The sequence below is a fragment of the Mirounga angustirostris genome, unplaced genomic scaffold (genome assembly GCF_029215605.1).
Source record: "Mirounga angustirostris isolate CCGP_5_RB_7025 unplaced genomic scaffold, mMirAng1.0.hap1 SCAF_12, whole genome shotgun sequence".
In the NCBI taxonomy this organism is placed as follows: domain Eukaryota; kingdom Metazoa; phylum Chordata; class Mammalia; order Carnivora; family Phocidae; genus Mirounga; species Mirounga angustirostris.
In genome coordinates this window covers 23,189,028-23,205,031 of record NW_026991720.1, presented here as the reverse complement: position 1 = coordinate 23,205,031, position 16,004 = coordinate 23,189,028, and the positions used below count along the sequence as shown (strand labels likewise).

Sequence of the window (16,004 nt, the reverse complement as noted above, 5' to 3'; positions counted from 1 at the left end):
GCTGGTATTCCCACTCCCTCTCCAGATACAGACGCCTGAACCGGTCCGGGGCTCCCACACCCCACTGGCCCTGGCGGCGCACCTGGAGCCCCGGCTGGGCGTGCACGATCACCGCGCGTCGCTGCAGCTCCACGTACAGCAGCGGCTCCTGTAGGAAGGGCAAGGCCACCGGGCGCCCGTCCACCTGGAGGAGGGAGGCGGGAGGGGGACGACGCCGGGACTGACGAGTGGACCGCGGACGGCGCGCGACCCACCTTCCCCGGGTCCTCGGCTCTGCTCACCGTGACCGCTCTGCCCTGCAGCAGCCGCACGACCACGTCTCCGAGCAGCACCGCCACCTCCTGGGTCCAGGCCACACCCCTCCGGCCCCGGTTATCGTTGGTCACGTGCACGCTGTGGCGTGAGAGGCCCAGGTGCCGCGGTCAGCAGGGACAGGTGTGGGGAGTCGGGGGAAGGCAGAGGGGGCTGCGCACCTGAAGTCCGCTCCGCGGCAGTCCTTGGCCAGCACGTAGCTGCAGCTGCCTTGGAAGTGCAGCAGGCGGCCGTCGAAGGTGCGGTAATGAGGGTCTCCGAAGGCCGTGCAGGAGGCGGGGCGAGGCAGGCAGCGGGGGCAGCAGCTGCCGGGACTCAGGGCGGGGGCCTCGTCCTGGCCTCAGCCCCAGGCCCCGTCAGACACATCGCCCTCCCCGCCGTGCCCCACGCAGAGACTCCCCGGGACCGAGGATCGCCCGGGAGTCTCCGGGGACTCGGACTCCGGCCTCCGGGCTCACCGCGAGCGGGCTCAGGGCACCCCCTTGTGGCCACGCCTGGAACTGCAGGCCTCGGGTACCTCCGCCCCACTAGCCCTGCCTCCCTCCTTCCTCCCGCCTCGTCTCACCCGGACGGCGGTGCCACGTGCCCCCCCCCCCCCCCCCGCCCTGGACCGCGGCACTCACGGGGCCACAGGAGAGCGGCGGGCAGCGCTGGCTCTGGCAGCGCACCGTGCCGGCCACGCAGGAGCAGGTGGTGCAAACGTCCACGGCCCAGCGCTCCCCGGAGGCCACCGCCCGGCCCTGGTGCGCGCACGACTGGGCGGGGGCTGAGGCGACAGGAGCGGGGTAGGGTCACCTGCCCGTCCCTCGCACTGAGGTCTCGCTCGTCCCCAACCCCCATCGTTCTGGCTGGCACCTTGGCATCGCTCACAGCAGCGGCCGGCCTCTCGCACCTTCGCCCAGCCGTGGGGGCAGGAGAGGGCGGGGCACTCCTCCAGGTCGCACTGCACGTGGCCCCGCTGAGGACAGATGTCACTGCTCTAGGGACCTCCCGCAGGGCCTGGGGGCCCTGGCCTCACCCTTCTGGGGGCCCTCTGGGTCACAGTCTGAGGGAGCAGCCCCTTCTCTCTGCCCCTGCCCCACAAGAACACCCATGTCACGTTCCCTGGGGGATGAAATCCAGCCCTTAGTTCCTTGCCCCAGCCCACGGACGCCGCTGCCCGCTCTCAGAGGGGGCGCCTTTTTCTAATTACCTCAAAGACCCCATAGTCACTGGTCCAGTGTCCTGAGACTCTCTATCCACCCATCTGTAAGGCCCTGCGCCCCACCCGATGCCCACCCTACGACCCCCAGCTCACATGGCAGGTGCAAGTAAGGCAAGCATTGCTAGGGTCCTGCCAGCTCTCTCCATCTGCCACGCTCCGGCCCTCAGCCTCCACCACGCATTCTGAGGAGGGAGAAATGAGGATGGGGGAGCATTGTCCTTCCAACTGCATCCTCCTCTCTGGAGCTCACCCTGAAGGCCCACAGCAGGGGAGTGCCCACACCATTCCACGAGCACCCTGATGGTGTCGGTTTCTTCATCCGGTATCCAGATGACCTACTAGACCTACCCCAGGGCTCAGGAAGAGGAGAGGGTCCTGGAAGCCCAAAGAGCCAGAGGCTCTTGGGAAACCTCCGGCTTCCCATGGGCTGGCTGCCAGCTCAGTGCAATGCCTGGCCAGTGGGCCTGGGGTCCCTGAGCCCACCGACAAGCCTCAGGCGAGGCCTTGAGAATCCAGACTTCATTCCCTGATTTCCTCTACCTTTTGCACCCCAATGAGTAACCCTTCATTTCTACAAAAGAATGAAGCCTGCATTTGGAGTATAGACCCCAGGTTGCCCACATAGACTCTGGATGCCACCCTTCCTGTCTCCCCCCTGGGCTCATGCTCAGAGGATGCAGGTCAAGGCTGACTTACCTCGGCACACGGGGCAGCAGCTCCCAGGGGGGGTATGGCGCTCTGATGGGGGACAGCTGAGCTCCGGACAGGCCCGGTGAATGCAGAGCCATGTCAGGTCCTGGGGAAGGGCATGTGAACACCACTGGTAGCGACCAGCAGGGAGGGAGCAGGGTGTGTAGTTGGGAGCAGGCCTAGGCCAGATACGCTGTCCAAGGTAAGTGGGTGGATGTCGGGGTGAGTGGGGAGCCTGGGGCCACTGCAGGAGAGGGCTTGCTGCCGCAGCCTACGGTGGAGGAAGAGAGCGCTTTGGGAGTCCCCGGGGCAGGAGGCTCACCCGGCACCTGCAGGTGTAGCAAGGGTCGGGCGGGGCCAGCTCGGAGCCCAGCAGGCCTTCTGTGCAGTTACTCAGCGCCTCTGTGAAGACAAGAACTCCGTGTTGGGGGGAGAAGGGGGAAGCAGGGGGCAAAAGCCCACTCACCCACTGTGTCCCCAGACTTCTTAGTCCTAGGGCATACTCCTATCCCTAGGGCCGATTCCAAGAGGAGAAGTCCTCTTTCTTCTGCGGTCAGCAAAGAAAAGTTGGGACTTTTTGAAAAGAACTTCGCAGACTACTAGGGTGGAGGGCCTGGAAATGGACAGGGTGTGGCTTCCTTAGCCTCGGGTCACTAAGGACCATCAGGATGCCTCGCCTGCTCCCTCTGCTACTTCCTTTTATATCACCCGGCTAGAATGGCACAAGGAAGCCCAGAGAGCCAGGGAGGTACTCCAGGTTCTAATCCTGGCTCCAGCATTCAGTGCCTGTGCCATTTTGGGCAGACTAACCAACCGCTCTGAACCTCCGCTTTCTCACCTGTAAAAGGGAACAATAATACCCCTCCCTGGGCAACTGAGAATTAAATGGGATACTGTTTATTCAAAGCACCGAGTACAGTGTCTAGCATGCAGTGGATGCATAATAAATGTTAGTCCTCTTCTCTTTCCCTGAAGCACATCCTAGCAAGTGCTGGTAAGAAGGGCTCCCCACCTCTGGAGCCCCTCTGGTCTCCCTTTGCTGCTTTCAGGAAGCCCGCGGCCGGCAAGACTCCCGCCCCGCAGCGCCACCTGCTGGGCAAGATGCTCCACAAACTGGCTTCAGAGTCAAGGATCCCCAATTCCCCCCTGCGGGGTTGCAGCCCTCCCCTGCCAGGGCATGGGCTTCCAGAATAGTCCACCGGACTCAAGAAAGGGGGAGGGCTGGGCTGCAGAGGAGAGCTGGGTGGCTCTTCCAGTGTCACTCTGGGGTGGCCATCCTACCCTCTTGACCCCCATCCCCAGCGACTCACGGGCACAGGTGGGGCAGCAGTGCTGGGGCCCAGGGGGCAGGAGCTGGCTGGTGGGACAGCCCACCAGGCTTGGACACTGCCGCCGGTGACACTGAATGCTGGGGGGTCCCTCAGGCTGCAGCTACAAAAATGAGTGAGCAAAGGGGGTGGGTGGGTCTCAGGCCCTGGAAGCCGAGAAGACACCCTCTTTCCCTGGACTCCAGGCCCTTCCATCTGCCTGCTGCACCTCCCCCTGGATGTGTCTTGGGCAGATTAAAGTCCAGTCTGCAGAGACTCACCGTCTCCCCAGGTTGCTTCTCACTCCATGGCCTAATTCCCAGAGGTGATGTCCCCTTCTCTTTCCCGTTACTCAGGCCTGACCCTTCATGTGACCGTTGACCCTCCTGCACTTTCATGCCATCCTCCCTCCTCCCTGCCAAGTCTCCGGACATGGGACATCATACAGCTGCTCGCCATTGCCTTCACATGGAATTCCCTAACATGCCCCCCCAACTGCTTCCCACGTATCTCCCTCTACCTCCCATATACACCCACCCTACACTCCAGCTAGGAGGGCTTTCCCACTGCCCCCCCACCCCTACCCCCCTACTCAGCGCTCTCCCCACCCCACACTTCCTGGCCCTGCCCAGCTCCTCACTTCACCCCAAGTCCTGCCTCATCTCCTGGCCACAGGTGCACATTCCTCTCTCTGACCCCCATAGTGCTCGTGCCCCACAGGGTCCAGGCTGCCCCCTTTATGGTGCCCCACCCCTCAGCGTTGCCGTCACCCACCTCACAGATGCACACTTCACACGGGTCTGCCCCAGGCTGGAAGCTCTCCCCGGGTTCATACTTGCGGCCCTCATGCTCACAGTCTTGGGGCGGGGGTGGGGGTGGGGGTAGGAGCAGAACACGACCAGGGAGGTTTTAGGCTGGCAGGAATGCCAGGGGGTGGGGTTCTCTGCCCCCGCAATGCCCCCCAGCTCCAGGGATTGGCGTGTGTGCAGGAATGGGGGTCACTTCTCTAGAACAGCCCGGCTCTGCCGCCCAACCCAGTACAAAGGATGGAGATGTTGAGCGGGTGCCGCCTGCCTGCCTTCCCCCAGCCAGCCCCAGGCTCCCAGTACCAGAGCATCGAGGGCAGCAGTCGTTGAGCCCCTGGTGGGGCCGGGCACAGGCGATGACACACTGGATGTGAGCACAGGTCACGATGCCCTCATGGCACATGCAGGAGGAGCAGGGGCTTTGGGGGTGCACCCAGCTACTGCCTTCAGAGTGCTCCTCCCCATCGGCCAGGCAACCTGTGTCCCAGGTGGGCAGGGATGAGCTCTGAGGCTTGGTTCTGCCTGTATGCCCTTGTGCCCCCAACCCTGGGCGCTTGGCAGGGCATGTGGGTGCTGGGAGGAGGATCTGCAGGGAGGCGGTGAGAAGGGGGGGGCAGAGCTCCTATGTGTGGGGGAGGAGAAGGGCCCTGGCTCAGGGTCAGAACACCTGGGTTCTTATCCCATTCCATGTCTGCTTGCTTGCTAGACCAAGGGCTACAACAAATAGTAGCCCAGTACCAGCAATGGTAGCTGGCATGCAGTAGGAGTGTAATAAATGCATGCGGAAAGAAGGAAAGGCTCCATCCCTAAGCATGTGCCCAAGGTAACAATGTAGACCCAGATGGCTAAGATGCAAATCCTGACTGCCACCTACTAGCTGCATGACCCCAGGCAAGTTATGTTACTTCTCTGTACCTCGCTTTTCTCATCTGTAAAATGGGAATAATAATAGTACCTATTTGATAGTGTGTGGGTTAAATGAGGTATGTGTCAAGTGCTGAGCTCAGACGGGATGTGCTCAACCAGTGTGAATCGTCATTATTTTGATGATGAATAGAGTGTGGTTAGGAAGGGGGCAGTTTTGAGGGGGTGATGGTCCGGGCAGGCCAGGGGCAGGGAGAGGTAGGAAGAACTGAAGACTAGCAAGGTGGGAGGGCCAGCCGCAGGTGGACAGGGAGCAGGAGGCCAGGGGAGAGCTAGCCGAGGGAGGTGGGGCAGGTACGGGGCATCAGGGCGGGGGGGGTGGCAAAAGCAAGGGGGCAGCCACATGGGGCCGGGCATACCTCTGCAGCGAGGGCAGCACCTGGCCTGCTCCGTGACCTGGAGCGGGCAGGACAGCGGAGGGCATGGCAGCTGCACACAGCTGACCTGGCCAGCCTGCGGGACATGCCCTTTAGGCCAGGAGCCCCAGCGGCATTGTGGCCCTGTCCCCACCCGGCTCTGCCCCCTCGCTACCATACCTGACAACGACACCACTCACAGCTGCCTGGGGGCCCCTCAAACTCTTCCCCGTCCCTGTGCTCCCGGCCCTGGGAGAGGCAGCCTGTGGGAAACACGTTTCCTGGGTGAGGGGCTCTGCCACCTTGCCCTGTCCAACCTCAGGCCTGGCAGATGTGGGGGGTCGGCATGTGGAAGGCAGCTCACCGTGGCAAACAGGGCAGAAGCAGGGTCCTGGAGAGGGATGGGGGCAGAGAGCTGGAGGACATGGCTTCTTCTGGCAGTGCATGGAACCTTCCTGGGGGAGAGGGGTCACACTGCTACTTCTGGACTCCATGTCGTCACAACCTCAAACCAGGCTACACATGGCCCCAGGGCAGGCTGTCCCTGCTGAGCCTGCCAGGCTCCCACCTCCCTCCCTTGGCCCGGGAGACCAGAATCCAAGCCTCTTCCACCAGATGGTACCCTGGGAGACGGGGGTGGAGGAAACAAGGTCTTCCTGGTCAGAGAGGAGGCTCAAGGGATGAAAAGTTACCAGGTTTCCAAAAGGCCGCCTCACCTGGCAGGTGCAGAGGGAGCAGCCGGGGTCAAGTGGATCAGGAAGGGTCTCTCCGGGGGCTGCAGCGACCCCATGATAGAGGCATCCTGGCAGGGGAGGAAATGTAGTCAAAGAACATCTGTCCACGTAGCCCTGCACGGCCATGCACGCCTGGGCCCGGGACCTCCACCATGGCTGGAGGAGACATTTGGTGCGGCCTGCTGAGGCCAGCAAGGTGAGGGTGGGAGGAGAGCCTCCAGCTAGCTGCGAGTGGGGAGGCCAGCAGGCATGAAGGGGGCTGAGGACTGGAGCTGGGATCAAAGACTGCTGGCAAGTTTCGGTCTGCGCCGCCCGAGGGAAGAGGAGGTGAGGAATATGGGCACTCCTGGAAATGAAGGCTTGAGGTGGCCCGGGCTCCCGATCATGGGCAAAAGAAGCCAGGAGGGTAGGAAGCTGCCTCTCGTGACTGCTGACTCAAGGGCATGGGAGCCCTCGAATATGTTTGAGTCTGCTGATGTGACATTTTAGGAAGGCGATGGGACAGTGTAAGAGCAGGAAGTTCTGGAAGCATGAGGCCCAGTTATCTGATGAGCACAACCGTGAGTCTGAGGTGACAGCAGGGACAGACAGGAGGGCACAGGTGGGGTGTGAGGAAAGCACAGGGTATGGGTTTGCTGTGGGGCTGACGGTGGTGAGACCAGGTGCCTCTGGGCGCCTGGGAGCTCCAGAAGGGGCAGGAAGGGCAGGTGCTGTCCTACCCTGGCAGGTAGGGCAGCAGTGTCCAGCCGGGGTAAGTGGGAGGCTGCAGCCTAGAGGCTCGCAGGGCCGGCGGCCACACGTCACGAAGCCTCCGAGGCAGGTACACAGATTGCAGGGCTCTCGGGGATCCGGGAACTCTTGGCTGCTCAGGTAGGACTCCCCTAGATACTCACAACCTTGGAGAGAGAGGACGGGGAGGGGCAGGGCAGAGGCAGAAAGGGTGAGAGGTGAGCGGTAGTCCAGTCCAGTCCAGTTGGGCCTGAGCTGGGGCCTCAAAGACACACCAACTGGGGGGAGGGGAGGGCTCGAGCCAGGCAGGGGAAGGGGGGCAGAGGAGTCTGGGGTGGGGGGACCGGCCGAAGCTCAGACTTCCCCCCTTCAGCCTGCAATCTACCGGGAAAGACCCACACAGAATCTGTCCCTAGAGTTAAATACTCAGCAGGCCACTGCCCAGCCAGAAGGCACCAATGTCCCCAAGTTGAGGAGAGCTGGAGATAGCCCGAGATGGCTTAGGAGACATGGTTCAAGGTATCCTCTTCCCAGTACTCTTTCCAGCCCTCTGATGAATCAGGGACGGGGAGGGGATCCCAGAGTGGTGGCGGCCTGACCCGAGCCGCTCTCTGACTCTTGCTGACCTCTTTTTTTAAAAAGAGAGGGCGCTTCGGGTGATAATGATGGGGAGTGCTGATAATGAGGGAGGCTGTGCAGGTACTGGGACAGGGAGTATGTGGGCAATCTCTGTACCCTCCTCTCACTTCTGCTGTCAACCTAAAACTGCCGTAAAGAAAAAAATAAAGTCTTAATAGGAAAAAAAAAAAAAAAGAAAAAGAGGGCGAGTCTGAGTCTCAAAGCTTTGGCAGGCAAAAGTGCCTGACTCAAATTTAATGTTTTATTTTTAACTGTATTAGTATTTATGGAACTCTTCATTCCTGGCAAATCAAATTCATTTACAGTATGATATAAAAACTCCTTTCTAAAAAAGATTTAAATTTAAAAGTTAATTTGAAGAAAAATAGTTAACTAAATAAAATTATAGGTGGTCGAGGGTATGTAACAATATTGCGAAGATAGTACAAGGGTGACCAAAGACTGGGGAACTGGGTCTTGTTCCACCGTCTCTTGTTTACAGGAGCTGAAGTTAGAGTTACATTTAAAAATGGTTAAGGTAGTGAATTTTATGTTATGTGTATTTTACAAAAATACACATTTTTTAAAACGTATTTTTTAATTAAAAAAAAAAAAAGAGGCCCAGAGAGGTTATGTAACTTGTCCAAGGTCACATATCCAAATAGCATCAGCGGTAGGATGACTAAAACCTGGCAGCACCAGGCTTTAGTCCAGTGTTTGTTATTATGTGACAGATGTTGTGGACCCACTCTAGGGCAGTAAGGGTGATGCCGACCCAGCCCTCCCAGCCCCTCATCCCCACAGTCCCCTGGCCCTCACCGTCACAGGCAGGGCAGCAATCACCCCTGGCGGGAAAGGGGCACTGAGCAGGTGCACAGGCCCTGGGTTCGCAGCTGACGCTGCCCTCCCAGCAGAGGCAGACGTGGCACGCGGCACTGGGCGCAGGGAAGCGCTCCCCGCTGGCAAACTCCTTCCCCTGGTACAGGCAGCCTGGGGGAGGGGGGAGGCGAGGAGGGCAGGAGCCGGGGCTGTCTGCCAGGCCCGCAGCCTCCCAGGCCCTGCAGGCTGGGCACTGTCCCCCTCTCCCCCCCCCACCTTCTTAGTGAGAACCCCGACGCAGGAGGGGTGGGCGTGGAGGGAAGGGACGCGGAGTAAGAGGGCACCAGGTAGGGCGAGGCTCAGGGGCAGAGTCGGAGCGAGCAGGGGGCGGGGCGGTGGGGGCGCCGCCCAGGCGGTACCGGCGCAGGAGGGGCAGCACGGCCCCTGGCGCGGGTGGGCGCAGGGCGCAGGCGGGCAGGGCAGCCGCTGGCAGGACGCGGAGCCGTGGAGGCAGAGGCAGCGGCGGCAGGGGTCGTCGGGCAGGGAGAAATGCTCCAGGTGGCGGGCCGGGACCCCGCCGCCCGGCCGCGGGCAGCCCGAGGCGGCGGCTGCAGGGGAGAGCGCGCGTCAGGGCTCCCGGGAGAGGCTTGCGGAGGCTCCCCGCCCTCCCCGCCCTCCCCGCCCTCCCCGCTCCCTCCGGGTCCGGATCCGCCCGAGGGCGGCGCCTCCTACCGGGGCACTGCGGGCAGCACTCTTCGGGCAGCAGGAGCGGCTCGGGACAGGGCAGCGGCGGGCAGCGGCGGGCGAGGCACTGCACGCTGCCGCTCTGCAACGGGGGGACCACGCCAGGCCCGGTTGGCGGCGGGAGGCGGAGGAGATGCCCGCGCCTCCCGACGGCCACCCTGGGGCACCGCGTCCCTGGTGTCCACGTCTCGCCCCTCCTCCCCGGGCGGGGGGCGGGGGCGGACTCACCAGACAGCGACACTGCCGGCAGGGGTCGGAGGGGTGAGGGAAGTCCGCTCCGTTGGGGTACTCTTTCCCACCAAAGGCACAGCCTGGGGGAGGGGGCAGCGGTAGGCCCGGGAGGGGCCCTACTCCTCCCTGGGTATGCTGCCCGGGCAGCCCTAAAAGCCCATAGAGGGGCCCAAGCCATCCCGGGAGACACCCCCCAGCCCCCATCCCATCCACCTCACCATTGCAGTCGTTCTGGCAGCAGGGACCAGGCAGCGGGTGGGCACAGGGGGCCCTGGGGCAGGCCCGAGGCTGGCAATGGGCATGGCCTTCCCGACACTGGCACTCCTGGCAGGGGTCTCGGGGGTGGGAGAAGCTCTCGCCATCCACGAACACTCGTTCCTCCAGGATGCAGTCTGAGCATTGGGGCGGGGGAGGCGCGGGAGTGGCGGCAAGGCCTGACAGTTCTAGGGCTGGGCCAGGTGCCCAGCCATCCTCGGGGTCCAGAGCCACTGAGGAAGGGCCACGAGGAAGCCCCGAGAGGAGGGTCTGTGTAGGCAGGCGTGGGTAGCTCTCTGAGCACACGCGCGTGTGTGTGTGTGTATTTGAGGCCATTTACGTGCGGGCACGTGTGTTGCCCCTGAGGGGGACGAGCCAGGGAGCTCATGCGTGCAGGTGCATGTGTTTGTGATACCCACCCTGGCACGACTCTCCACCAGGGCAGGACTCGGGTCACACTGCATGCCAGCACCCAGGCTCCGCATGCCAGACCCAAATGTTTGTTGCATGAACCTGCTTTATACAGAAAGATATGCAAATATATCTGACTGGTGGGGGGATTGGAAGAGGAAATACAGATTGGAAGGAAAGAATCACAGAGTAACACGAAGGGATAAACAAATCTCTACTCTGCCTCCCGCCCATACTCTGTGAGTTCCAGAGAGTTCCAGGCTGTGTCTGACTGGAAACAATTCGGAAGGCTGTTGCTTTCTAAGGTATCTGGTGAGCCCAGGGGGCCATGGGAGAGCTGGGTCCAGGGCCCCCAAGCCAGACAGGTGCAAGAAGCACATACCTGGGCACCTGGGACAGCACTGGCCGGGTCCACTCTGGGGCCTGGCACAAGTTGTGGGAGGGCAGTCAACCAAGGAGCACCTCACAGTCCCCTCCTGGGAGCAGGGGAGAGGGCAATGGGGGTGGGCCCCAGGAGGGGCTCAGCAGGGCAGCGCAAGCCCGGGCAGGTACCTCGCAGCGGCAGGCGTGGCAAGGGCTATCTGCGTCTGTGAAGTTCTGCCCGTTGGCATACACTTGGCCCTGGTAGGTGCAGCTCTCACAGCTGGGGCAGCAGGCGCCTGGGTGGGGCAGACTGATCAGAGCCCGGCGAGCCGGGGTGGGCTGGACAAAGCGGGGGGAAGAGAGCCAGATCCGGGTGGAGCACTCACCTGGGGTCTGGGTAGGGTGCTGGCAGGGGGCTGGGGAGCAGAGCACCGCCCCACACATGGGCACGCCATCGTGACAGGCGCAGGCCGTGCAGGGCTGACCATCAGGCTCCCACTGGACCCCCTCGGCAAACTCCTCTCCATCGAGCACACAGGCTAGAGCGAGGGGGGCTGTCACCAGGGCAACCTGGATGCCTCCAGCCGTCCCTGACCTTCCCAGACCACGGGACCCTGGCTTTGCCATCCCCTCGGTGGCCTCTGAACACACACCGGACTGGTTGGTGGGCCCGGCAGTGTCCCCCTCCCTGTGAAGGAACCCCTTCCATCTGCAGCGGCTGGATGCAGCCCTCCTGTGAAGCTGTTCCTCCCTCCCCCCTCCCCACACCTACCTGGGCAGAGCTGGGGGCCAGAGGCAGGCAGCGTGCAGGGGGCAACCGGGCACTCCTGCTCCTCACAGGAGACCTCGCCGGCCTAGGAGGGACGTTGGCTAAGGGTCCTCAAGGGCTGACACAGATCTGGGGCGTGAGAGGGCGGGACTGGCTACCTGGCAGGAGCAGCGGATGCAGCGCCCAATCTCTTGGAGTCTAAAGGTCTCCTCACTCTGATACTGGTGTCCCTGGTACTCACAGCCTGGATTGGAGGACAGGAGGACCGGGGCGGGGGACAGAGCTGGAGGCTGCCGGCGAAGCCTCACACCACCTCGAGGCAGCCACCGCCCGCCCTGCTGTGCCAGGCTCCCCTACCTCCAGGATCCCGGGGCCCAGTTGGCCATGAGAAGGGGAGGTGAGGACGTGGTGACGGGAGCTTAGGCTTATCAAGGCCTTCTCCCGTACTGTAGTCCAAGGGGCTTCCTATAGGTCCCAACGCCTGCGCCCACCCCTGAGCCTCCCTGGGGCCAGTGCTTGCCCCTCTCCAGGTGACTCGAGGCCCCAGCTCACCGTCACACACTGGGCAGCACTGCCCAGGGATCCTGCCTGGGTGTCTGCAGGGCACAGGAGGGCAGGGCAGAGGCTCACACTGGACGCTCCCGTTCTGTGGATAGGGCCTGGTCAGCGTTCGAGAGGCAGGCCCGGGAGCCAGGCCCTCCCTGCCAGGCAGCCACACTCACAGCGCAGCGACAGTGCGAGCAGGGGTCCCCAGAGCCCACCGGCTCTCCGCTGCGGTACTCCCGCCCATTTAGGAAACAGCCTGTTGGGGGAGAGGGTGCCTCAGACCCTCCTCAGGACCGCCCCCCCCACACACACACTGCTGCACGTCCTGGTCCCGGCCTTCGTGGGAGCCCGAGCTGGGCCGTCTGTGAGCTCTCTGAATGCCCGCCCCAGGCGCCACTCACCGACTCACCATCACACAGCGGGCAGCAGGTGCCTGGCAGGGGCCGCGCAGGGTACGGGCACAGGCTGGTGCACTCTTGCTGGCGGCACTGAACGTGGCCCTCCTGGGAGGGGGCGGAGGGGGCGGAAGGGGCAGGGGAAGGGGCCTTTAGAGCTCCGTCACGTGGCAGGAACAGCAATTGAGTCCCTGCGATCCACTTATTAGATATTGTTACGGGTTGAACTGTGTCCCCCCCCAATTCACATGTTGAAGTCCTAACCCCCAGCATGTCAGAACGTGGCCTATTTGGAAACAGGGTCATTGCAGATGTAATTAATTGAGATGAGGTCAGGAGTGGGATGGCCCCTCCAATAACTCTGTCCTTGTAAAAAGGGGAAATTTGAACACACACACACACGCGCACACACACGGAGAGCAACACGCAAAGATGAAGGGAGAAGCCGAGGGATGCCAAGGATCGCCAGCAAACCACCAGAAGCTAGGAGAGAGGCCTAGAACAGAGTCCCTGTCACAGCCCTCAGAAGGAACCAAACCTGCTGACACCTTGATCTTGGACTTCTGATCTCTTGAACCACAAGACGATACATTTCTGTTGTTTAAGCCAATCCGTTTGTGCTACTTTGTTATGGGGGCCCTAGAAAACTAATACAGATGTATAACCCAGCATGTTACTGAAGCACTCTGTGACTCAGTTTACCCATCTGAAAAAAGACAATAATAGTTCTGTCCTCGGGCACCTGGGTGGCTCAGTCGTTAAGGGTCTGCCTTCGGCTCAGGTCATGATCCCAGGATCCTGGGATCAAGCCCCCCATCGGGCTCCCTGCTCAGAAGGGAGTCTGCCCCTCCCCCCTGCTCGTGCTCTCTCTCTCAAATAAACGAATAAAATCTTAAAAAAATATAGTTCTGTCCCCATAGCCTGTTATGGGAATGTAATGAGATGCGGTGCCTCGTGTGACCTCCACCTCTGGAAGCTGGCAATCGACTGTAGCTGCTGCTACCCCCCACGGCCCTTCCCACCCAGACCCCACCCCTTGAACTCACACCTGCATCGGGGTCCCCCACGTCCAGTCCCATAAGTGGACAGCCAGTGACTCTTCTCACAGGTGTTGGGGAGGGTGGTCCGTGCGAGCAGGGAGGGGGAGCACATCCTTGCAGAGGGGGTGGGTGTAACCATTTGGGTTGCTGAAGTGAAATCCCATAGGCTGGGGGGCTTATAAACAACAGAAATTTAGTTCTCACAGTTCCGGAGGCTGGGAAGTCCCAGAGCAAGGTGCCAGAAGTGTCTGGTAAGGACCTGCTTCCAGGTTCCTAGACACCTGTCTTTTCAATGTGTCTTCACATGGCTGAAGAGAGGAGGAGCTAGTTCTCTGGGGTCCCTTCTACAAGGACACTAATCCCTTTCACAAAGGCTCCACCCTCGAGACCTGAACACCTCCCAAAGGCCCCACCTCCTAATACCAGCACCTTGGGGGTTAGGATTTCAACATATGAATTGGGCTGTGTGGGTGTGGGGCACAAACATTCAGTCTATAGCACCTGGCATGTCTTTCCTCATTTCTCCCTGCTTAGATTCTACTCACCCTTTAAGACCTAAACCCATCCCTCCCATGAAGATTTTCCAGATCTGTGCTAACATAACACAAGTCACAAGTCACTTTAAATTCTCTGGTAGTCAAATTTCAAAAAGTAGAAAGAAGCAGATAAAACTAAATTTTAAGATATTCCATTCAACTCAATATATTCAACAGTTATTTCAACATACAATCAACATAGAGTATTAATGAGATCTTTTATATTCCTTTCTTTCGTATTAAGTCTTTAAAATCCCATGCACATTTTACACTCCAGCGCATCTCAGATTGGATGGCCCCATTTCCAGGGCTCAGTGGCCACATGCAGTAGGTTACAGATTGGACAGCCCAGTTCTACATGGCTCGAGGAAATCTGCATTTCTCTCTCCCGGGAGCTGTTGCTGCCTGTCCTATCCTGCCCTGTCTCACTCCTGGAGCTTGTGAGCTCTTTGAGTACCTTCACAAATCCGTGCTGCACACCTGCTATGCTCAGAACTTGGCACACAGACAGGCACAGCCCCGTCCCCCAACCCCCCACCTCACAGAGCCCAGGATCAGGTCTTCTCCACCTTTGTCCCCTGCCAGGGCCTATGGGACGTGCTCAGTGAAATGAAGGAATGAATATGGTGGGCCTGGGTGTGGGAGCAGCGGCGGGGCTCACCAGGCACTGGCAGATCCGGCATGGGTCCCCAGGAGCCGTCCACTCTTGGCCATGCTCCCAGTAAGAGCCACCTTCCGTGCAGCCTGGGGTGGGGGTGAAGATGGGCAGAGAGGAAGCCTGGTGGCAGCTTGCCTGGCTGCCGGCTTCAGGCTGCCCCCACCTTCCTCCACATGCCCTCGGGGGGCTCTCTCCTGAGCCCAAACCAGACCACGTCATGCCTCTGCCTAGACTCCTGGGGGCTCCCAGGGCCCCAGAGAGGGTAAGACCCAAGCTCCTTAGCCTGCCCTTCCAGGCCTCCCAGGACCCAGCGCGGCCACGCCCTCCTCCCTCTGCCCTCGCCTCCCCTCATCTCCCACTGCAGGCTTTGGCCATTCGTGTGTGCTTGCACCTTCCCCCCTAACACACACCCACCTCACACTGTCAGTCCCACACCTTTGTGCAAGCTGTCCTCTCTTCCTGGGATGCCCTCCACCTTATTCCTCCCATCACATAGCTAACTGCTCTTTATGCTGAGGGCTCCCTCAGGACACGCTGTCTCCGGGACGCTCTCCTTCCTGTGTCTAGGCTGGATTGGGTCTCCTTCCTCTGAGTTTCCACGGTACCTGGCACCTGATCCTCATCCTGCCTTTTCGGTAGTACTGGTGTGCAACTCAGCATCACCCTCTAGCTGTCTGCGCCGAGGGCCCGCCTCTGTCCTCCGTGCCCAGAGTAGGTAATAATGGTCAACATTTATCAGGGTATAGAATGTCATTATCCACACCTCACAAATGGGGAACTGAGGCACGGAGTAACTCCCTCAGAGGCACACAGCCATGACGTGGCAAGGGCAGAATCTGAGCCCAGACACTTCAGCTCCAGAGCAGGCTTGACCCGGCATCGCTCCCCCACTGACCAGACCCCCCAGGTCAGAGCCAGCAGAATGAGCTCTGTTGTGGAAGAAATGGCGTGACTTCCCCGCCGGGAGCTCCACCAGGGAAGGGTCAGGGCTCCTACCTTGGCAGGTCGGGCAGCAGCGCCCAGGCCTTGGGACCGGCTCAGGGCAGGGGCTGGGCGGACACTTCATGGGCACACAGCGAACCAGGCCGCTCTGTAATGCACAGATAGCTGGCTCCCAGAGAGCGCGGGGTGGGCAAGCGTGCGACACCCTTGGCGGGGGGGTGGGGCACAGGGCCGGGATGGAGGGAAGCCTCACTGGCAGCAGGTCTTGGAAGGTACATGAGGGGATGAAAGGGCAGCAGGGGTGGCCCAAGGTGGGGCAGGGAGTGAATAAGGAGGAGCAGGGCCTGGACAAAGGGGGGGGGTGGGACTTACCAGGCAGGAGCATTGGAGACAAGGGTTGGAGCTGGACAGGAAGTTGGCCCCCTCTTCATAGGACTGCCCCTCATATTCACAGCCTGGGGAGGGTTGCCAGGATGATGGGCTGGTCAGCAGAGAGCAGGGTGAGTGGACATCACCCAAGGGAAGGCGTGACCCCAAGTAGGTACTGGACCCTCGGGGGCTGAGGGGGTGGAGGGGCGAGGCAGGGCAGGAGGTCACCTGGCCGGCAGACGGGGC

At 61.1% G+C, this 16,004-nt stretch overlaps 1 protein-coding gene across 1 annotated transcript in view; it reads right to left on the bottom strand.

The window, feature by feature from the left end:
* KCP (kielin cysteine rich BMP regulator) overlaps positions 1 to 16,004 on the bottom strand; it is a 31,976-nt gene that overhangs the window by 9,348 nt on the left and 6,624 nt on the right. Inside the window, exons 6-37 of the mRNA XM_064574979.1 lie at positions 15,762 to 15,844; positions 15,444 to 15,537; positions 14,451 to 14,533; positions 12,228 to 12,321; positions 11,995 to 12,074; positions 11,825 to 11,918; positions 11,431 to 11,516; positions 11,276 to 11,357; positions 10,890 to 11,042; positions 10,693 to 10,799; positions 10,523 to 10,616; positions 9,693 to 9,866; positions 9,472 to 9,554; positions 9,232 to 9,325; positions 8,919 to 9,107; positions 8,500 to 8,670; positions 7,053 to 7,229; positions 6,316 to 6,401; positions 5,964 to 6,054; positions 5,780 to 5,862; positions 5,603 to 5,696; positions 4,623 to 4,796; positions 4,288 to 4,370; positions 3,517 to 3,637; positions 2,529 to 2,608; positions 2,213 to 2,312; positions 1,610 to 1,698; positions 1,168 to 1,270; positions 936 to 1,078; positions 474 to 646; positions 282 to 393; positions 83 to 184 (exon numbers count right to left, since the gene is read on the bottom strand). Coding sequence (XP_064431049.1) covers positions 83 to 184; positions 282 to 393; positions 474 to 646; positions 936 to 1,078; positions 1,168 to 1,270; positions 1,610 to 1,698; positions 2,213 to 2,312; positions 2,529 to 2,608; positions 3,517 to 3,637; positions 4,288 to 4,370; positions 4,623 to 4,796; positions 5,603 to 5,696; positions 5,780 to 5,862; positions 5,964 to 6,054; positions 6,316 to 6,401; positions 7,053 to 7,229; positions 8,500 to 8,670; positions 8,919 to 9,107; positions 9,232 to 9,325; positions 9,472 to 9,554; positions 9,693 to 9,866; positions 10,523 to 10,616; positions 10,693 to 10,799; positions 10,890 to 11,042; positions 11,276 to 11,357; positions 11,431 to 11,516; positions 11,825 to 11,918; positions 11,995 to 12,074; positions 12,228 to 12,321; positions 14,451 to 14,533; positions 15,444 to 15,537; positions 15,762 to 15,844 — 3,572 coding nt within the window. The remainder of the gene's footprint in view (positions 1 to 82; positions 185 to 281; positions 394 to 473; positions 647 to 935; positions 1,079 to 1,167; positions 1,271 to 1,609; positions 1,699 to 2,212; positions 2,313 to 2,528; positions 2,609 to 3,516; positions 3,638 to 4,287; positions 4,371 to 4,622; positions 4,797 to 5,602; positions 5,697 to 5,779; positions 5,863 to 5,963; positions 6,055 to 6,315; positions 6,402 to 7,052; positions 7,230 to 8,499; positions 8,671 to 8,918; positions 9,108 to 9,231; positions 9,326 to 9,471; positions 9,555 to 9,692; positions 9,867 to 10,522; positions 10,617 to 10,692; positions 10,800 to 10,889; positions 11,043 to 11,275; positions 11,358 to 11,430; positions 11,517 to 11,824; positions 11,919 to 11,994; positions 12,075 to 12,227; positions 12,322 to 14,450; positions 14,534 to 15,443; positions 15,538 to 15,761; positions 15,845 to 16,004) is intronic.